Genomic DNA, 19,483 nt, shown 5'->3' with positions numbered 1-19,483 from the left:
GGCGAGCACCGCACACTGCATGGGCCGCCTGCATGGGCGCCTGCTCATGCACCCTCTGACGCACTCGCAGACCGGTCAGGGTCCACCGGTCTGCGAGTGCGTCAGGCAGCTGTCCGCCTTCTATGCGCAGGACGTCGAGGTGCTGGGCGTGGGACAGTAGGAGGTGGGGGGTGTGTGGGGGCCTGGGGGGGGGAGGCACGCGGGGCGCCGTCGCGCTGGGCGTGCCGTGTGCTACTGCCATGGCGTGCGGTCGAAGGTGGCGTGAACTTGCTGCCGGAGCGGCAAGTCTGGTCCCCGTCTCCACAGTATGTACGGATGAGTGGCGGGCGAGTCGAATGCAATTGCGAGACAAACACAACCGGAGTGTGAGGAAGCGCCTGTGTGTCAGCAGTTTTTGGCGTGCCCACGTACAAACTCCACACACACCCGCAGTCCCCTCCCGTCACTGATACCGCGCATTGATGCTCCCAAGTCCAAACCGGCATTCACCACGCCCCTCCGCGCCGTCCTTCTCCCCGGTCGCTCCCCCTTCCTCAGCGCCGACGCCGGCGAACTTCCGGGTCCCTTCCTCGCCACCCTTCTCTCCCCGCCCTCCTCCCGTCTCTTCCCTTGTACTCCGCGCAGACGATCATAACGCATCTCCTTACAGTGTGTAAACAACTGCACATCCGCCCAGAAAACTTATTAAAACCTGCACTCCTAAACTCTAGCCAGCCCCCGCATGGACGTTAAGAACGCATCTCCTTACAGTGTGTAAACAACTGCACATCCCCCCCAGAAAACTATTCTGAACGATCACATGTCTGATATCTCATACCCCGTTACCAAACCCACTGAGAAGGCATCGCAGGACAAACCGCCTTCCGTTCTTCAGGCTAAGAAACACTAGCTCTCTAAATCAGCGTGCCTATCATCTTGATACAAACAACCGGGCGTGTAAACAGCTAGGATCCCTGGCTACATCCTTTGCCTTGCTCCTGGGCCGCGCATGGGTACCAGCAGGGCCGCACCCCGGGGTACCGGCCATCACGCACCATCTGCCACCGCTGCAAATGCTGGATTGGAGGTGCGGGCTGGTCGGCAAATCCATTCAGGCACGTACCAATACAGTAGCCTTGCCGGCCAGTGCCATTAACAAAGCAGACCGCGCAACCATTGGGATCACCTAAAGCGGCCGTGTCCACTGCCCACGGCACCAACCTCGAAACCAGCCGCGCTAGCTGCTTCGTGTATAATCGGCACGCAGCAAGAGATGACTCCCAACTCCCACATGTACAACACAAACATATGTAGCCCACGACCACTCAACCATGCGAGGTTGCGGCTTGCCTTGTTTGTGGAAGCGCTGCACTCCTGGTTTTCTGCGTCTGCTTTCGTGACGCATGAAGGAACGACACCGTCTGGCACTCTGGTATAGATCATGTAGCATAATCCATCAGTCCTTGTCGGTCCTTGGTTGCTGCTGTGAGCCCCGTGGCGCGTAGCACCGCCAAGCATGTGCATGGCTCCGAAACATGTCCGGCAAGGTGCCGGCCTGTGCCATCGCAGTCATCGGTGCAGTCGCGAACAATTCAACTCGACTCTGGTGAGGTCATGGTCCAAGCGCCCATGCTGCGATGTGTGCGTTCCTTTCTTGCCTAAAAGGAATCGGCGTGCCCGGCCCACGGGGTCCCAGCAACGCAATCCGAATTTCAGCCCCTATCCACCGTTCCTCCGAGCATCTAGCGTCTAGCATCGAGCAAAACTGATCACCCGCTTGCTACCCGCTATACGTTTGGCCGCAGTCTGCCGGCAGCAGTTGTCGTGCATCTTCTGATGCTCTTTCCCAGCACCTCATTAGTAGCTGCCCCCGCGAAGCCCACTGCCCGTGCCACCACCAGCACCACATTGTCTGAAACTGGCACGGAGGGCTTCCCATTCCATCAACGCCTTATGCGCCATGCTTTAAGGTGTATGCCCTGCAGTGGTGCAGCGGCTAGCTACCCCGTCTCCTGCTTGACGGGTACCGGCATCACTGGCATCGCCATGGGCTGCACCGCCGACCCCTGCCGCGACATCGACGCCACCGCCGCCGCCTGCTGTTGCTGCTGCTGGTGATGGTGGTGCGCCGCTGCCGCGGCAGCGGCTGCCATAGCAGCGGCAGCGGCCGCTGCCGCACCGCCGTCAGGCATGCCCGGCGGCGCGCCCATCGCGCCCGGCGGCGGCGGCGCTCCCGGCATGCCAGGCATGCCCATCATGCCTGGCGCCGCCGCCGCCGCCATCGCAGCATACGGGTTAAAACCGGGCGGCAGGCCAGGTGCGCCTGGGCCCATGCCGCCCATTGCCGCGGCGGCAGCGGCCGCCGCCGCCGCCGGGTTCATCGCGCCCGCCATCATCTGCGGAGGCATGACGCCCGGCATGCCCGGCATTCCTGGCATCCCCGCCGCGCCGAAGAAGGACGAAGGGTCCATTGACATCCCCGATGGCATGACGCCCATCGTGCCGGGCATTGCGCCGGGCATGCCTGGAGGCTGCGGCATGCCGGCCGCCGCCGCGGCCGCGGCGGCCGCCGCTGCCGCCGCTGGATTGAAAGAGAAAGGAGGCATCATGGGCATCACTGGTGGCCCTGGCGGCGGCGTTGGCGACACTGCTGGTGCCACCGCTGGCGCCACCACTCCGGGCATGGACATCCCCGGAATCGGCGCCGCTGCCGTTGGCGCCGCCATGCCAGGCATGCTGGCAGCGGCGGCTGCGGCCGCCGCAGCCGCTGCAGCCGCTGCGGCGGCCGCCGCTGAGGCTCCTGGCGGCCCGACGGGCGTCGACCCGGGCGCGGGCATCGGCGGGGGGTGCGGCGTTGGCGCCGGCGGCGCCGCCATGCCCATCAAGCTCGCCATGCCTGGTGGCATCTGCCCCGGCACCGGCATGGGCATGGCCGGAGGCGGCGGCGGAGGCGGAGGCTGCAGCACTGGCGGTGCGGCGGGCATGGCTGGCGGCGCGGGTGCCACCGGGGCTGTCGGCGTGCTGCCCGGCGGCGGCTTGACGCCGGGCGGCAAGAACTTATTTGCGAGGTCGAAGTTGGGGGTCACGGGCAGCGGCGGCATTTGTCCCATAATGCCACCGATGCTGGCCAGCTGCTGCTGTATGCCCAGCAGGTTGTCCCGATAGCGCATGAGAAGCTCCGTGTTCTCCATGACTTTGAAAGCCGCCATGTTGGCTTTGAACTGGGTCAGGATGCCGTAGTTTTGCTCCATCAGCTGTGTCAGCGCCGCCGGAATGCCCGAGGAAGAGTCCTCACCAAGGCCCGCGCCGTTACCGCCGCCGCCTGACCCAGCTGCGCCGGCTCCGCCCCCGCCGCCGCCCTTGGCGCTGCCGCGCCCGCCGCCGCCTTTACGCCCGCCCTTGGCGGCCGCACCGCCGCCGGCCGCGCCCGACTCCTGCCCCGGCCCCTTGCGTTCATCTAGCCCGCATGCCTTGACACGGAGCGCGACGTCCCGTGCAGTTTTGCTGGGCAGGATGGCTGCTAGTTTGATGTACCGTTCCACTGGCGTGAACTGTGGGTACACGACGCAAAATTGGCAAAAAGGATTCAGGCACCAGTGATTTGATGTGGGAGGCTGCTGGCGGTAGCGTGGCCAGGCTAACAAGAATAACTTCGGGTTCTTCCGGTTACAGTCGTGGCCGGTTACAGTCCTCGAGCGCCATACCGTACGACGGGTCTTTTCACACAGGCGAGGACGAAATCCGCACCATAGCACTGGCCACAGTGCCACACCCGGCCCGCGCACCTTGTCCGCAGGATACTGTGCAAGCCCGGATTCAAGGATGTTTATCTCCTCTGGAGTCCAGTCGGACCCGGTTGTACCCTGAAGCTGGAGTTCAAAGTCCGCATCGAAGTCGTCACCAGAGGCGCTGCTGGCTATCGTGGGGGCGGGAGCCGGGCCCCCCGCCCCCGGCTGCTCGCGAAGCGTGCTTTTGTCCACCGAATTCTGTGACGAAGTGTTTGCTACTGGTGCGTCGACTCTGCACAAGGAACAGGGTACTCGTTGGTACGAGGTGTCTTCCGAGCGAGGGACAGTCGCTCGAATTGTGGCGGCCGTTGGGGAGCTGCCGTCACGCTGCTGTGCCAGTGCATACCTTATGGGCACAGCTGGAAATGCCCCTGCAGTGCTTGCCATCCACGTCCGTGAGCCTACTCAATATCTCAGGCCGACCTCAAAGCCCCGCCCTGAGGCGCCATGAAGCCTTGGTAGCCGCCTGCTGGGCCACTAGGAGTATAATTGAACCGCTCCGTGCAGCTGGGAGCGTCCCAAACTCGGTCTTCCCAAGACGAATCGCTTTCTAGAACTCGTCGTTTCTGTGCAGGGCAAACACACTATTCAAAGCCCCCGTGATGTATAATAATATGATGTAAAGTCGTGACACATTGGTATTGCACCCGGGAGTTCCGAGAGCAGGCAAGTCGTGCATGAGTCTTCTGCACCGGCAGCATACCTGCCATTTGGGCTGGACGGACACAAATGGGCGTACAAAACCAGGTTCATCAAACATTACCAAAGCAAGTTGGAGCCTTGTTGGAAAGTGCCTCGGTGTCTTCGCGTGCGACGTGTTGGTGCAGGCCCAGTGCAGTAGTGGGCTTGTGGGCCTTTTCCTGCCTGCCCTATTTTACACACAAGCGCTACCATAAATCCAGTTACCCGCTAGGGATCCTCCTTTCAGGGGCGCCACGCGTTCTTTGGGTTGACCATCCTCTCCTCGCCTCGCGTCCGGGGCCACCATGGGATCGGGCAAGGCAGCTCCGCCGAAGCAGCCGGCGGGCGGACCTGCCGCGCCGATCAAGACGTTCAAGTATGGTATGCCGCTGTACGGCCTGGCGTGGCCGGAAGGGGAAACCTTCTACACGTGCGGTGGCGGGGGGCACGGCATTAAGAACCGGCTGGTGTGTGCCGAGGCCAAAGACGGCTCGCTCTCAGACCAGACCGCTGAGCACTTGTTCGGCAGCGTCTGCCCCTCCAGGTGGGTCAGGTGTCTCGCATTACGTACAGCACGGCACGCGGCGAGATCATGGCTTGGCAGAGGAAACAGGCTTCAGCCTTGCTGCACGCCCCTGCTGCTGCGCGACACGCCTGCTGCTTGCCACACCCTTGCCGACACCCACCACCACCGCTCTGGCACCTCTCACGCAACTATCACGCAACGTCCTTCGGCGTCACACTGCAGGCTGGCCATCGCGCCCGGCGGCCGCTCCATCGTGTTCGGGGTGGGAGACGCGGGGCTGCGGCGACTGGACCTGGACACACGCGGGCGCGTGCCCAAGTTCACGGAGGTCACTGGTGAGGGCCTGGCAGGGTGCGAGCGCGGTGTCAAAGCTTGTGTGCGTGTGCGGTTAGTGCACACAACAAGCGTGTGTGCGCGCGTGCGTTTGCAAGCGTGCGTTTGCGTATGTGTGCGTGCGTGTGCGTGCGTGTGTGGGCTTGGAGGAACGAGGTGGCCATTATGAGGGCACAGGTCTCTGAACCCACATCCACCACCGATGACACACGGCCCACGGATGGCTCACCACCACACTCGGACGCCTCCAGGCACTCTGGCTGAGAAGCTGTCGGGCGTGAAGTTGGACGCCAAGGCGCTCGCCTTCCACCCCGCCGGGGACCTGCTGGCGGTGGGCTCGGACGACGGCACGGTGGCGGTGTTCGAGTGGCCCTCGCTCAAGCTCAAGTTTGAGATCGGGTGAGGTGCGGTCCGTTGGGGCGGGGTGGGGTTGCTTGAGGCGCGGCGGGGCCGGTGGGTGGTGGGCGGTGGGGCATGTACGTGTGTTGGGAGCAAGGGTGGTGGGCAAGGGGTACTGTGGGGTCCGCGGACAGCAGATTTACGCCCAGCAGGCAAATGGGAACGTGCTGCTGAGGCGCTTGGGGCAGCCTCCCTTTGCAAGCGCATTGGATGCTGGGGCATCGTCGCATGCGACACGCAAGCGCATCCCGATTGCGGGGAGCAATGGCTGCGCACGACGCTGGTGATCGACTGCACGCCGCATAGCGGCGGTTTACACGCGCACGTCTGCACCCCGCCAACCGGCTGCCTGTCTTCCTCGCGTCGGCACCCACCTGCAGCGGCGAGCGCAAGCTGAGCGACTCCATACGCGACCTGGACTTCGTGCCGGTGGCCGCGGCGGCTGCCGGTGCCGGAGGCAAGGCGGGCGGCGGGCGTGTAGGGCTGATGGTGATTCTGGACAACGGCAGCGCGGCGGTGTTGGATGTGGACAAGGCGGGCGCGGTGCTGTGCAAGTGCGCGCTGGCCAAAGGTGAGGGCGGGCGCTAGAGGCGCATCGAGACTCGGCAGGAGCGGGTGTGGCTGCAACGGCGTGTGCGTGTGCACGTGTTCAGAGCCCATTGCGGTAGTTGGGGGCGCCTTGCTCGCTTGGCCGAGGCAGGCGGCGGCGACGGAGCTTTGCCAGGCGGTCGCGCGGTCGCGTGAGGAGCTCGGGGGCAATTCATGTCGCCCTCGCACCGCCCGTACCTGGCGCCGCCCCTGAAACCGTACGTGGCCGCCTTTCGTGTCTCCAGGCTCCGAGTTCAAGAACGACAAGGTCATGCTCGTCTCAAACGATGAGCGCCTGCTGCTGCACCACCTGCCGCCGGGTGAGCAGAATTCATGGACATGGAGTGACAAGCTATGGCCTCGCGCACCACGCAGCTTCGCCATCGCGCAGCCTCGTGCACGATGTAGCCGACCTGTTGCGCACTGTCATCCGACCTCGCCGCCATTCATGCCTTTGCCACAACACACGCATCGTTGTGCCTTCAGGCATGGAGAACGCGCAGTTCGCGCGCGTCAAGTGTCGCATGATGCCAGTGCCCGCCAGCGGCGGAGCCGCCGCCGCCGCGGCCGCCGCGGCGGGCGACAGCGGACCGCTGCGCGCCACGCTTGTGTGCCTCATGAACAACCGGGCGGGGTCGTATGTGGCGCTGTGGGAGCTGGACGAGGACGGACTGCTGTCCATGCGCAACAGCTGCAAGGTGAGGCGCGGGTTGGATGCTCGTGGATGTGGTGGACACATGGTGGTGGATACACACGGTGGTGTGACGATGGGGCCGGCATGCTTGGGTGTGGGGTGTGAGGCGCCGTGGTGCCGGGGGCGGTGGAGCATGGCCCACACAGAGCCGTCAAAGAGGGTCAGGCGCTAGTGACTAAGCTGCCGCCGACTTGGGCCTTTTGCACGAGCGTGTCGTGACCGGTGTGTTTGGCTTGTGTGTGTGTGTGTGTGTGTGTGTGTGTGTGTGTGTGTGTCTTTTGTGTGTGTGTGTGTGTAACGTGTGTGTTCCACAGGTGACGGACTCCTCCGGCACCTGCATGGACGCCAGTATGGACGGAGCCCTGGTAGCCATCGGCAACTCGGAGGGTGACGTGGCGGTGAGTGGAATGGGGCGGGGCGGGGCGGGGGACGATATGGGGGAATGGGATAAGGCTGGGGTGGAGGCCTGACACAAGCAAGACGGCTTGTTGGGGCCCGGCGGCAGGCGGATGCCAGGGAAGCTCAGGACTGGCTTGGACGCGGCAGCTACGGGGAGGCCGCTTCAGCGCCAGCCACCGCACGCGGCCACACGCGGACCTAAACTGCCTTTCCACGACCATGCACCAACCGCCCATGCTCCAACCACCACCACCACCACCACCACCGTCTCGCCTGCCCCCTCCCTCCTTTCGCCTGCAGCTGGTGGGCACGCGGCCGCACATGCGCCTGGTGAAGCGCTACCCCAAGGCCCACATGGTCTTCTGCACCGCCATCGCGTTCAACGCCGACGCCTCCTGGGTGCTGTCAGCGTCCGCCGACGCCTCCGCCACCCTCAACTCCACAGCGCTGCCGCCGCCGCCAGACCCGGCCAAGTGGGTGCATCCGTACCCCACGCATCCGCTCCCCACGCGCACGCAGGCCAGCGGGACGTCACATGCTTTTCCGACGTGCGGGTGGCGGCATTGGCCCCATTTACTTCTGCCAGTGCTCATGCTGCTGCTGCTGATGCCGGTGCTACTGCCGGTGCTACTGCCGATGCTGCTGATGCCCCCTGCAGGTTCCTGAAGCTGGCGCTCATCCTGCTGATGCTGCTGGTCATGGTCGTGCTGCAGGCTGTGCGCGTGATGCGCCGCTCCGGCCTCAGCATGGACGATATCCTCCAGCTCATCGGGCTCCGGCCGCGGGACGAGCTCTGAGGCACGCACAGCGCTGATGAGTCAAAGTCGGTTTCTTATTTGTAGCACAAGGAGGATGTGAAGGACGCGGAGATTCATGTGCGTGCATCATGGGTTGTGTGTGTGCCGTGGGCTTAAGGTGGAGGTGTGCGTTTGCGCGGGCCAGACGCGACCCGGGCATGAGGCGTGTGTGAAAACGCACACCGTTGGGTGGGCAGACACATACACAGCAGGCGCCTCTGTGTTTGCTGAAGGCAGAGCAGGCTCAGGCGGGCGCGGCCGTGTGGCTGGGGGTTGGCTGGTATGCGCGGGCCGAGAGGCGGGCGCAGGATGTATGGGTGGCGTGTTGGTGCACGTGTGGGCAAGTGCTGTATGTGCGCGTTGGTGGTTGGAAATGGATCCAGTGGTCGGGGCTTCATGGCACGCGACAGGGCTGGCGGCCGTGGCGATGAGCCTACGACGCATGTGGGGTGCGTAAAGGAGCACGCAGGCAGTGGGCGGAACACCCGTCAAGATACAGACACGATGAGAGGCACACGGCCGATGGCGGCGAGTAAAGCCATCATTCGGGCGAGTTGTAATGTTATACTGTTACGATCCCTGTTCGAGACAGGGCTGGGCCCTAACTTATGCCTCTTACGAGGCTTCTAGTGAATACCCGCAGTGACTCGTGCGCCGCTCATCACCTTTTCCGTGCGCACTTGAGGACATCGCGGGCGGATGTGCAGTAGCGCGTGCCGGTGTAAGTGTGAGCGCGGCGGTTGAGGTTGAGCAGGCCATTGGGTGGGTTGCCGAGCTGGGCAGCCGCTGGCTGCTGCACTGAGGTTCCAGTGGTCTTGGCCGGCTGAGCGGTGCATGGTGCAGGTGCCAGAGGCGACTCTTCAACGCCAAGGGCAATCGGAATCCAGATCCGGACTTACAGATCCACAGGTGGCAGGCTGGCACCCAATCCTCTGTGGTCTCAATCTGGTAGTCACATGGCTATTGTGACTGATCGCCTCTGAACCTGAGCAAAGCACAAGCAGCATTGCTCAGTCTCCTACTGTTGAGAGTGTTCCTAACGGGCCGGCATTCTGGACACCAACGCCGTGCCGTCTGCTAGAAACTACCGTACTGCTATTTGCATGAGAATTCTTCGAAGCTCCGGAGGGCCTAGTCACACGTCACGCGTTGACTCCAACTATCAAGTTCCAAGTGCGTTAGACCCACAAACAGCAGTTCCTCTAGAAAGAATCCGCTGAAATTCGAAGTGCAAGCACGCGGCGCACATGTCGGCGCCATAAGGTCTGTCACCTACGTCAGGAGCGTGTCTGCAAGTGACAACGTGTCATGCTAGCTTATCCGCGTCACAGGGCTCCCAACCAGCCGCCCTACTAAGCATCACAGCCAAGGGGCCTACATGCGGAGTTGCCAAAACTGCCCATGACAAGAATGAACTAGTCATAACTAGGTCGAACGCTGTCTGCTCTATCGTGCAGCAGTTGTCTAAGCCTGTCCTGCGCTGGTCGAGTCGATTTGGTAAATAACATTTGCGTTCTACGCAATCCCACCGCTGCCACCCTGCTACGAGCCGTCGACCAGCTACGACACCGGCGGCGGCGGCTTGCATGCTTTGCCCAGCCGCTTGCCGCAGCCCGAAGCCGTCGGCGCATTCTTGGTCGTCGCCTTGGGCGGCGGCGGCCGCCGCTTCTGTGTCACTGGCTTCGGCGGCGGAGGCGACGGTGATGGCCGCGGCGGCGGCGGCGCGGGCGGCTGAGGGGACGGTGGCAGGGGCGGCTTCGGCGGCGATGCCGGCGGTGAGGGTGGCGGCCAGCCCCGCTGGTCTGGGTTCTGCCGGCTCTGCAGCACGCCGGAGAAGCAACCGTGCACGGCAAGCGCGTAGCGCTGCTGCTCGCCACGATACGCAGTGATGAACTGAGAGTTGAGCGCCGCCGCCACGACACGCAGCTCCAGGGAGCCGGCGCCCACCGCCGCCGGCACCACCACACGCTCCACGTTATTCCGCTCATCCGCGCCGGCGCGGTCGCCGCTGCCGGACGCGGCGGCGCCCGCCCATCCCGCGTTGCCCCAGTACGTCGTCGGCCGCGCGCCCATACCGCCGCCACTACCACTGCCGCTGCTGCTGCCACTGCCGCTGCTGCTACCAGGACCGGCTGTAGCAGCCGCCGCCGCCGAAGCAGCCGCAGCAGCCGCAGTAGCAGTAGCAGCAGTAGCCGTAGCAGCGGCCGGCGTGTGTGTGACCCTCAGGTCCAGGTCATTCACCAGCGCCACTGAGCTCAGGAGGTCTGCCGGCGCGTCCGCCCACACCAGTGTCGCCACCACCGGCCCGCCGCCCAGTGCCTGCAGCGTGTACACGTGCTGCTCCCCCTCCGTGGCGAACGCCGCCAGGTCCACAAGCTGGAGGGTGGGTTCGCCGCCGCCGCCGCACACAGACGCCAGGGCGGAGCTGGCGGCGACGGTGGCGTTGGGCGGGTCGGAGGCGAGCGGCAGCGCCGTTGCCAGGTCCAGTCGCCCGAAGCCCTGTGTGCGTGTGTGTGCGCGTGTGTTTGTGTGTGTACATGTGTGCATGTATTTAAGTGTTCGTGTGTGCGCTTGTGTGCGTGTCTTTCAAGTGGGAGTTGCATCAAGGTTAGCTGCTCAGGCTCAAGTACCAGCAGCGGAGCCCAGGGATGCGTACACAGCATCGCATGCAACGAAAGACCCGCGAGCAAGACCCTGGCACCCTGAAGCCCCGAGTCTTGCCTAGCCTCTGCAGGCCGCTCCTACCTGGTATGCGGACGGCGCGGGCAGCAGTGGCTGCAGTGTGCTGAAGGACAGGCCGCCGCTGCGAGACATGTCGTACGCACCGCCGATGAGCACGGCCTTGAGCAGCACGCCGCTGGGCGAGAAGGGCGCTGCCTCGGGCGCGTCGGTCCGGCCTGCGCGGGGAACAGGAGGGGCAAGAAGGGTATGAGGGGCAAGAAGGGTGCGTGTGGGGCCGGCAACATGCGTGGGGCTGGGCAAGTGCAGCAGCATCAGTTAAACAACCCGGCGCCCCAGGCACCACCTATGCCTTTGCAGCTATTGTCCTTGCACCCACCTGCGGGGTAGTGCCCACTCTCAAAGTACTGCCTGGCCAGCAGAGCCGCGCCCGCCACCAGTGGCGCGCTCATGCTGGTGCCCTCCATGGTCATGCGCACGGCGCAGCCGTCACTCACGCCCGCGCTCACGAAGTCGCTGTAGGCGCTGACCACCCGCCAGCCTGGGGCCACGATGTCGGGTTTGACACGCCCGTCGTTCGTGGGGCCCCAGCCCGAGAAGGCTGGCACGTGATCGTACGGACCCTGCGGCTGCCAGCTGGCGCGCGCGAAGACGCGCTGGCCTGCGGCTAGCGCCGCGAAGATGCGGGCGCCCAGGTCTTGTGTGAGGGCAGCGGCGGGCAGGGTGGAGCCAGTGGGGTTGACCAGGATGGCCACGGCGGGGCCGGGCGCGTCGTTGGCGATGGCAAGTGCAGCGGCGCCGGCGGCGGCGGCCGCCGCCGCCTTGACGTAGGGCATGCAGCCGTCGCGCGTGGTGATGAGGAGCTTGGGCAGGGGCGCGGCAGCGCCGGCACTCGCGGCATCGGCTGCAGTCTTATTGTTGTTGGAGGCAGAGGAGGAGTCGTTGAGGCGGGCGCAGGCGTTGAGCGGGCTCGCGGCTACGGCTTCGAGCGTGAGGCCCTCCAGGTCGCGAAGTGTGCGGAAGGCCTGGCTGACAGGCAGCTGTATCAGCTCGTTCAGGGCGGCAGGCGGCGGCGGTACAGGTGAGGGAGGCGTGGGAGGCGAGGTGGGCGGCGGCGGCGCGATGGAGTTGTCAAGGGTGATCAGAACAGTCTCGTCGTCCGCGGCCTTGACGGCGGCGCCGGCGGGCGGCGGGCTGCTGGTCGCGGCAGCAGGCGCCTTCCGGCCGCCGAAAGAGATGTCGACCAGCGCCGCCACCGCGCCGTCAAAGCCTGCGCTGCCGTCGCTACTGCTACTGCCGATGCTGCTGTCGCCGCTACTGCCGCCGCCGGAGGCTGCAGCCTGGGCAGCGGCCGCGGCCTGGGCCGCCAGCGCGCTGATGACGCTGCTGCCGTACAGGGCGCTCAGGGCCGCCGTGTCGCCACTCATCAGCGCCGCCGCGTCCTCCGCCGGCAGCGACGCCGCCACCAGTGCTGGGTCCTCCGGCGGCGGCTCCGGACCACCCGTCCACACGTGCAGCGTCAGCGCGCCGCCGTTCGTGCTGCTGGCGGTTAGGCTGAGCGTGGAGCCAACCGAAAGCGTGTTCTTGGCGTTGGCGGGCGCCGACACGGTGCCGTTGGCGGGCGGCGGTTGCATGTTGCCGTCGTTGCCGGCGGCGGTTAGGACGAGCAGCTCGGGGTGCCGCCACGTGACCTCGTCCAGTTGGTGGCACAGGCCGTTGTACCAAAACGTCCTGCATGGTAACGGAAGGAAGGGGGGGGCGCGTTAGCGGCTTGCCCGTGTGTGCCGCTGGGCGGGTCGGTGGCCTGCCTGCGCCCGCACCCGCACAGCGCCCGTGGCTGTCGCTTCCATTAGCAACCGTCTCTGTCCCTCCCGGGCCTGCCGCTGGCTGACTCACTGCTTGTTGCCCCACGAGTCACTCTGCACCAGCACGCCCGACTCCAGCTGGTGCGTCAGCAAATCGTCGTAGCTGGGCAACAGGTACTCCTTCTTCTTATTCATGATGTCGAAGAACGCCAGCCGCGCGCCGGGCGCAATGCCCACCGCGTCGTCAATCACGTAATTCGCTGGGTTGGTCAGCAGCTCGCCCGCGGCCGCGCTGCGGTTGGTTACGTTGCCGCCGCCATTGCCGGTTCCGTCGGTGCCAGGGGTGGCGGGCCTTGGGATCGGCGGCGGGGGCTTCTTTGCTTTCTTGGTTTTGAGCTTCAGGGGCGGGGGAGACGGCCTTGGGCTTGGCGGCCTCGGGCTGGGCGGTCTCGGGCTGGGCGGTGAAGAGTTGGTGCTGCGTGTCTCCAGCGGGACCGAGGCGTTGGCGGGCGAGAGGTAGCAGGCACCCAAAGCGATGCCGCTGACGTGCGTGCCGTGCCCGTCCGCGTCACCAAAGTCTGCATGCGCGTGGGATCGCGGTTTAGTGACTGGGCCAGCAGGCGCACTGCAGGGTGCTAAATGCCGGCGGCGCGCGGTGCAGCCGGTGTGTGGGGTTGCCGTACATCCCGTCTGATCCCGTTGCGTGTGCAATCCGCACCCGCTGTAGCGTGCACCGAAGAGCAAGCGCTACGGTACACGCACCGCAGGCAACAAACCATCAGGCTCAGCACACACGCACACCCGTCCCCGTCCCACCTGTGTAGGCATAGTAGCTCTTGATCTTGCGGTGTGTGTCGCTGTTAAACACCTTGGCGCCCTTGAACTTGGAGTCTGGCACCAGCCGCCGCCACACGTCCGGGATCTACAAACCACCAGACATTCACGGTCGTCAGTGGCAGTGAAAGCCAGATTCCGCAGAACTCGGATTGATTGTGGTCTAAACCCTGGGGCTCGCCCCCAGCGCCCCCCCTACGGGCAGCGCACACTCGCAGAAGTCCCTCTGCTTGCCGTCCCCCCACCCCCATCCTTTCTTCGCTGTCTCCTCTCAGCTACCGCACGCAGCCGCACACGCTCCCTGTCGCACCCCACACCCCGCACACCTCCATTATTCCCCCCAACCCCGCACCTCCCCCCGCACCTCCCCCCGCACCTCCGGGTCGAAGAAGTAGCAGCTGTCCATGTCCACCCCCGTGTCACTGATGCCCAGCACCTGCCCGCGCCCGTCCAGACCACGAGACCAGAACACGTGCGCGCCCACATCCAGCGGCCGCGCCAGCACGCCCGAGCCCAGCCCCCGCGCCCCCGACTGCACCAGCAGGTCCCCCCATATGTCCCGCCGGGTCAGGCGCGGCGTGGGCTCCAGCCAGTGGGACTGCGGCTGCGACGCAAGCCAGGACAGGGCTGAGGCCACGTCGCCACCGGCACACACGATAACGAGCAGCAGCCGCCCTCGCGCCCGCAGCGCCGGCGTGCAGGGGTCGCCGGCTGCGTCTGCGCTCTGCGACGCAGCCGCCGCCGCTGCTGCTGTTGATGCTCCTGCGTTGTCGGCGGCGTTGGTGGCGTTGGGTGTGGGGTCCTGCTGCAGGAGCCCTCTCCGCCGGCGATGCCGCCGCAGCCGCTTGGCTCCAGGCGTGCCCGCTGCTGCACCTGCTTCCTGTTGTGGTTGTTGTGATTGCTGCTGCCGAGCTTGCATGACGGCGGCTGTCAGCGGCTGCAGCCACGCCGCCGCCAGCTGGTCCGCTAGGGCGCGTGCGGCTGCGGGCCGGCTGCCGCCCCCCGGCGCAAACAGCTGCACCGTGATCACATACTTCTTGACGCCGCCTGCGGTGCAGCGGACCCCACATGGACAAACGTTAGACGCGCATTCACACCACCAGCCCTCCCTCGCCGCGTCGCAAAGCCGTTCTTGTTTAGCAAGTCATCAAGGGCAGCGCTCACCCTCATCAATGGAGGCGAAGTCGTCGGTCTGCCCTGCACCGTCCGCCGTCGCCGGGTCCTCCGGCTCCCCATCTGCCGCCACGTCCACAGCATCTGCCAGCACGCCGCGGCTGGCTAGAATACCGAACCACTCCGGAGCCACCTTATACTCGGGGCCACAAGGAGCCTGCATATGAAAGTGGCAGGGTATGCGGGCTTGAGGAGAAACAGCCAGGGCTGGGGTTGATGTCGCCGGTGCCTGTGACACGAACCCAGCGCCTACACATGTGCAAACCCCCAGCGCACAGTCCGACGCACCGCGCTCACGGCCAGCCCCAGCTCCACAGCATGCACCACCACGGCGCCGGGCGCATACACCAGCCACGTGTTCTGTGGGATGTAACCATGGATGGAGGCCCCCTGGCTCGCTATAAACTCGGCGAGCGCGGCCCGTGCTGCAGACGCGGCGTAGGTCACGAAGAAGGGTTCCGGCACGGCCTCGCCAGCCGAAAGCCCCCGCGACGCTCGCGACCCCGAGGAAGTGCCGTCTGGTTGTGTCGATGAAATCATTCTACTGCATTGCATTATGAGAATGTTCTGGGTCAGCTCGCTGGCCAACTCCCGAGCGGGGTGCCGCGCAGCATCCTGCTCGCCCACCTCGCGATGTCGCTCGTATGCACTTGCCCCGTCCGCAGTTGCAGAAGGGTGCTGGCGAGTAGTGGCAATGCATTCAACCATAATTGGGTTACTACCACGCAGAGCAGCGTGGCCACGCGGACGCGCATTGTCCTGCCCGCCTTTTGCGCTACTTCCTCGAAGACGTTACGATATGCATCTTAAGTGAAAGCGTTGAAGTCTTAATTTTCAAGGGTCATCATGGCACACAGCGTGTCTTACTCCACCGGTCCGCAACTGGGGTGTCCCAACAATTCTGCAAGTTGTCTATTTCTAGCAGCGTCTATAGAGCCGCGCTAAGGTACAAAATGCGATACACGATGCTGGAGGCATATAGCAATGACCTCAATGTCTAGTTACTTGGCTGACTTGGCTATCGGCAGCATGCAATGAAACGGCCATAACGGCCCCCATTCAATTCACCAGAGAAGAAGGGCTCCAAGTTAATGTACCAATATTTGTGCATACATACTATTATCAGACCTGCTCGCGGACCTGCACGCAGCCGGAGGGACAGAAACCAACTCTGCGCGGGGAGTCAGGGAGGCGCACCTTGAAGTGCCCGAATTGGTGGAGGTGCACCCCTTACAGCCTCTTTCCTTGCATTCATATGCACTTAGAGCTTCATAAACGCTAGGGTTCGCGTGTTTGCGTGAGGTTTGGAACCACTCGGCCGCATCCGCATGCCTTTCCTCCACAACGCGCCGGAGCGGCTCGGCGCGTCGCTTCGCACGTGGGCGAAGGACGTGCAGGAGCTGCAGCAGCAGCGGAGGCTTCGAGGAACAAACAAAAACCGGGCCCTTCAGGTGCGGCACAGGCCAGCACAGAGTGTGGACGCTTGTCCACCGCGGTGCCACCGACTGACCAGCCAGCTGCCGTGCTCGCAGGCCGGCAACGTCAAACTGTGCTTCGCGTCGTATACAGTAGCCGGCACTGACTCCAAAGGAGATGATAAGGACAACCAGGTAAACCAACCGACCAAGGGCGGGCGCGGGGAGGGGTGTGGCGCTGTGCCAGGGGCTCTTGCATGTGCCAACACATCAATGTTCCGCTCTACACTAGACAGGGCAGCAGTTGCCCTTCTTCCGCAGCTTCTGCATCTGCATACGTCCACTCCCCCGTCCAGACAGCTGTCTGTCCTTTCAAGTCCTAAACACAGGCACTCGCCACCACAACCCACACAGGACTGCCTGGTGACAGAGGTGCTTCGGCACGAGGTGGAGAAGGCGGAGCCGCCACTGGTGTGCCTGGCGGTAATGGACGGGCACGGCGAGCACGGCGGACTGGCGGCGGCAGCGGCGGCCCAGGCCCTGCCCGCGTCCATCCTGAAAGGCCACTCACAGGTGCACTTGAAAGAACAGCCCCCAGCCCCCGAGCCCCTTTTCCTTGTCCCGTCCCTTGTCCTTTCTCCTCGCGCTCGGCGCCTCATCCACAAACACCGTGCCCAGTCCACCCTCACGGTATCCCCCACACGATATCCCCCCGCCCCTTTAACCCCTCCGCCCGCCCAACCACAGGATAGAGAGCCGGACCAGGTGCTGTCCGAGGCCTTCGCTGCCGCCCACGCCGCCCTGCTGAGCACCCCCGGGCTGGACTGCGGCGCCAGCGGCTGCACCGCCACTGTGGCGCTGGTGGTGGACGACGGACTGGTGGTGGGCAACGCCGGAGACTGCCGCTGCCTCGTGGGTGGGTGCAGGGGCCGGTGGGGAGGCGGTGATGCCGACGTGGGTGCGGCGGCAGTAGGTTTCGCTGGATGGCAGGGGCCCTGTTGCAGGCGGGTGGCGATTGGGATGGGGCCAAACCCGATAGGCTTTGAGTAAAATGGAAGGATGTGAACTGAAAAGGGGATGTGCAAGTAGGCAGGGAGGCGGGTGAAGTTAGGCGGGCGGGTGGGCGCGGGAGGGTGAGGTGGCTGGACAGTTCAGGAGGGCACGAGTGGCAGCAGTGTCGTGCACACCGCTGGCCGCCACAGACCGCCGCCACCCCCGAAGTTGTGCTCCCTCACACCTCGCCCCTCACGCCCAGGCCGTTTCGAGAGCCCCACCGAGGTGGTTACGTACGAGCTAACCAACGACCACACGCCCTGCCTCATGCACGAGGCCAATCGAGTGCTGGCGGCCGGGGTAAGCACATCCCCACGGCACATACCACAGACTACGATTAGGCCAGCCCGGCACACATACCTGACCTTCTGCCGCACACCCTGTCACCCTATCACCGTCTGCCATCTGCTGCGACAACGCTTGGCGCTCCCCACCAACACACGTTCGCTCATCGCGGCTGTGTGACGCCTGCTGTCACGTGTGCAGGGTCGCATCGCCGCCTACGAGCTCAACGGGCGGCGGTTGGGCCCACCGCGTGTGTGGGCGCGCAAGGCCGACACGGGCCCGGGCCTGTGCATCACGCGCTCCCTGGGCGACTTGGCCGCCAAGCGCCTGGGCGTGACGCACGTGCCCGAGCTGTGCAGCATGCCGCTGACCGTAGACGACAGGTGCGCCGGCCTGTGTGCGTGTGTGTGTGTGTGTGTGTGTGTGTGTGTGCGCGCGCGCGTGTGTGTGTGTGTGTGTGCGCTCTGAAGGGAAAATGAAACGGGCGATAGTGCACCATGTATCGCACCGGTGCGGATTTACCCGCCGTACTACGCAGCCCGGGGAGGGCCGGCATAGGCTCGAGAAACATCCCCATGCATCTGGAACCTTGGCCTGCGCCTGCTTACGTACCCTGACTCCGCCATTCCGCGCCGCTCTTTTCTTCATTCCTCCGCGCACCTACCCACTCGTTATTGTGCCCTTCATGCAGGTACCTGGTCCTGGTGAGCGACGGCATCACCGAGTTCCTGAGCAGTCAGCAGATCATGGCCAAGGCACGTGGGAGCAGTGTGTGTGTGTGTGCGTGTGTGTATGTGTGTGTGTGTGTGTGTGTGCATGCGTGCTTTGGCGAGGGCAACCACTGTTTGTGCGTTGAGGGTACATAACACCAGAAGCTCGATGCGCGCTTCGTACGTGCCTGTTGCGCTGCCTCGCGCCTGAGCACCCATGAGACCGTGGTGCCCATCCCTTCCTCTCACACCCAGGTGCACGAGTGGGCGTGTGTGGGCAACCCGCCTGACGAGGTGGCGAGGCGGCTGGTCCTGGAGGCTCGGGCGCAGTGGAAGAAGCACTGCGGCGGCGGCGGCGGTGCGGACAGTAGCAATGACAGCGCCGGAGGTGGCGCCATCATTGACGACTGCACAGCCATTGTAGCTTTCATGGTTCTGGATCCAGAGGCCGAGGCGCGGGCACAGGCGGCAATGGAGGCGCGACGGAGTGTGGCGGAGCGGTCGAGTGGGCTATTCGCTGGGGGACCGTTACCGTCTGCAGCAGGGGCTGGGCTGGGCGGCAGCGGTGGAAGGAGGAGCAGTGTGACGGCGATAGCGCGTAGGCAGCGCGCGTCCGCACGGCGTCGCGAGCAGCGTGGGCTGCGGCAGCAAGGGCGGCACGGCAAGCAGCGGACATGGGCCCAGTGGGCGGAGTTGCAATGGAAGGCTGTTTGTGCGGTGCTGCCGTGGTCGCTGGCTGCACGGTCCAAGGGCAGGGTTATGACGGTGTAGCTTACAGGGTGATCTCATGGTGGGCGTGATAGGTGTGTAGCAATTGCACGGGTGGGGTGGGTGGGAGGGCTGACGCCTGACGGCAGGAGGCTTTTGCATGCATGCCAGTGTGTACCTGTGTGATTGGGTGTGGCGTGGAGTGGGTGTGCAGCAGCAGGGTGGAAGCCAGGGACCCTGGTGGAAGCGTTCGCAGGCCGCACGGGTGCTGGCCTAGGCTGCCCGTGCTGACCGTGCAGTGTGGCAGGTCCGTGCACGAGGGTCATTGGTAGCAGCCTAGCAGGAGGACGAGGACAGGCAGTGTCAACGCAAAGCTGCTGCGTGGCTGTGTCGCGCCTGAGTTGAGGCGTGTGCGTTTGTGCGGTAGGTGCGCCCAGTTGGCTGGGCAAACGGTCCTGTGCGTGCTTCGTTGGTGTAGGCAGGTGCGAGTGGCAACCTTGAGATTACGCAACATCTCATCCCTTGGGCAATGTTGATGCAAGATTGCACCGAGGGAACAGAGCGAGGAAAGGACCTGAAGCATGGCCGCGGCCCCGGGCCCACGCCCGACAGAATGGAGAAGGCCGTGGTATGTTGC

General features: G+C 64.7%; 4 protein-coding genes across 5 annotated transcripts; 2 read left to right on the top strand and 2 right to left on the bottom strand.

The window, feature by feature from the left end:
* Positions 1-337: 337 nt before the first annotated feature.
* Positions 338-4,404, bottom strand: CHLRE_03g170400v5 (uncharacterized protein). The gene is made up of 3 exons (XM_043060866.1): positions 4,114-4,404; positions 3,765-3,999; positions 338-3,530 (listed from the first exon to the last, which is right to left on the bottom strand). The coding sequence occupies exons 1-3, from the start codon at positions 4,152-4,154 to the stop codon at positions 1,980-1,982; spliced, it is 1,827 nt and encodes a 608-aa protein (XP_042925995.1). The 5' UTR covers positions 4,155-4,404; the 3' UTR covers positions 338-1,979.
* Positions 4,405-4,504: 100 nt separating this feature from the next.
* On the top strand, positions 4,505-9,060 carry CHLRE_03g170350v5 (uncharacterized protein). The gene is made up of 9 exons (XM_043060865.1): positions 4,505-4,992; positions 5,197-5,309; positions 5,559-5,706; positions 6,087-6,277; positions 6,540-6,614; positions 6,781-6,992; positions 7,303-7,386; positions 7,688-7,860; positions 8,046-9,060. Exons 1-9 carry the CDS (start codon positions 4,754-4,756, stop codon positions 8,182-8,184), a joined length of 1,374 nt encoding a protein of 457 aa, XP_042925994.1. The 5' UTR covers positions 4,505-4,753; the 3' UTR covers positions 8,185-9,060.
* A 7-nt stretch (positions 9,061-9,067) lies between these two features.
* CHLRE_03g170300v5 (uncharacterized protein) lies at positions 9,068-15,644 on the bottom strand. 2 transcript variants are annotated; one of them, XM_043060863.1, is made up of 9 exons: positions 15,303-15,644; positions 14,964-15,219; positions 14,667-14,832; positions 13,879-14,549; positions 13,485-13,590; positions 12,760-13,246; positions 11,243-12,594; positions 10,930-11,081; positions 9,068-10,683 (listed from the first exon to the last, which is right to left on the bottom strand). In XM_043060863.1, exons 2-9 carry the CDS (start codon positions 15,213-15,215, stop codon positions 9,745-9,747), a joined length of 4,125 nt encoding a protein of 1,374 aa, XP_042925992.1. In that variant the 5' UTR covers positions 15,216-15,219; positions 15,303-15,644; the 3' UTR covers positions 9,068-9,744. The 2 variants fall into 2 exon arrangements, with proteins under 2 accessions (XP_042925992.1, XP_042925993.1); XM_043060864.1 differs by having other exon boundaries at positions 14,964-15,216.
* A 130-nt stretch (positions 15,645-15,774) lies between these two features.
* On the top strand, positions 15,775-19,430 carry CHLRE_03g170250v5 (uncharacterized protein). The gene is made up of 8 exons (XM_043060862.1): positions 15,775-16,126; positions 16,208-16,285; positions 16,505-16,663; positions 16,838-17,006; positions 17,346-17,443; positions 17,630-17,811; positions 18,120-18,183; positions 18,394-19,430. Exons 1-8 carry the CDS (start codon positions 16,004-16,006, stop codon positions 18,907-18,909), a joined length of 1,389 nt encoding a protein of 462 aa, XP_042925991.1. The 5' UTR covers positions 15,775-16,003; the 3' UTR covers positions 18,910-19,430.
* Positions 19,431-19,483: the final 53 nt, after the last annotated feature.

Source organism: Chlamydomonas reinhardtii, chromosome 3 (assembly GCF_000002595.2).
Source record: "Chlamydomonas reinhardtii strain CC-503 cw92 mt+ chromosome 3, whole genome shotgun sequence".
In the NCBI taxonomy this organism is placed as follows: domain Eukaryota; kingdom Viridiplantae; phylum Chlorophyta; class Chlorophyceae; order Chlamydomonadales; family Chlamydomonadaceae; genus Chlamydomonas; species Chlamydomonas reinhardtii.
This window is presented reverse-complemented; position numbering and strand designations above follow the sequence as displayed.

Coding starts and splice junctions, on each gene's coding strand:
- CHLRE_03g170250v5 (XM_043060862.1), top strand. CDS start 16,004: ATGCCTTTCCTCCACAACGCGCCGGAGCGGCTCGGCGCGTCGCTTCGC. Junction 16,286..16,504: donor GAGATGATAAGGACAACCAG/GTAAACCAACCG, acceptor CAACCCACACAG/GACTGCCTGGTGACAGAGGT. Junction 17,812..18,119: donor CCGCTGACCGTAGACGACAG/GTGCGCCGGCCT, acceptor CCCTTCATGCAG/GTACCTGGTCCTGGTGAGCG.
- CHLRE_03g170300v5 (XM_043060863.1), bottom strand. CDS start 15,215: ATGATTTCATCGACACAACCAGACGGCACTTCCTCGGGGTCGCGAGCG. Junction 14,833..14,963: donor TGGGGCTGGCCGTGAGCGCG/GTGCGTCGGACT, acceptor TTTCATATGCAG/GCTCCTTGTGGCCCCGAGTA. Junction 14,550..14,666: donor CTTCGCCTCCATTGATGAGG/GTGAGCGCTGCC, acceptor GCTGCACCGCAG/GCGGCGTCAAGAAGTATGTG.
- CHLRE_03g170350v5 (XM_043060865.1), top strand. CDS start 4,754: ATGGGATCGGGCAAGGCAGCTCCGCCGAAGCAGCCGGCGGGCGGACCT. Junction 6,993..7,302: donor CCATGCGCAACAGCTGCAAG/GTGAGGCGCGGG, acceptor TGTGTTCCACAG/GTGACGGACTCCTCCGGCAC. Junction 7,387..7,687: donor ACTCGGAGGGTGACGTGGCG/GTGAGTGGAATG, acceptor TTTCGCCTGCAG/CTGGTGGGCACGCGGCCGCA.
- CHLRE_03g170400v5 (XM_043060866.1), bottom strand. CDS start 4,154: ATGGCAAGCACTGCAGGGGCATTTCCAGCTGTGCCCATAAG. Junction 4,000..4,113: donor TTTCCAGCTGTGCCCATAAG/GTATGCACTGGC, acceptor TTCCTTGTGCAG/AGTCGACGCACCAGTAGCAA. Junction 3,531..3,764: donor CACAGTATCCTGCGGACAAG/GTGCGCGGGCCG, acceptor GTGTACCCACAG/TTCACGCCAGTGGAACGGTA.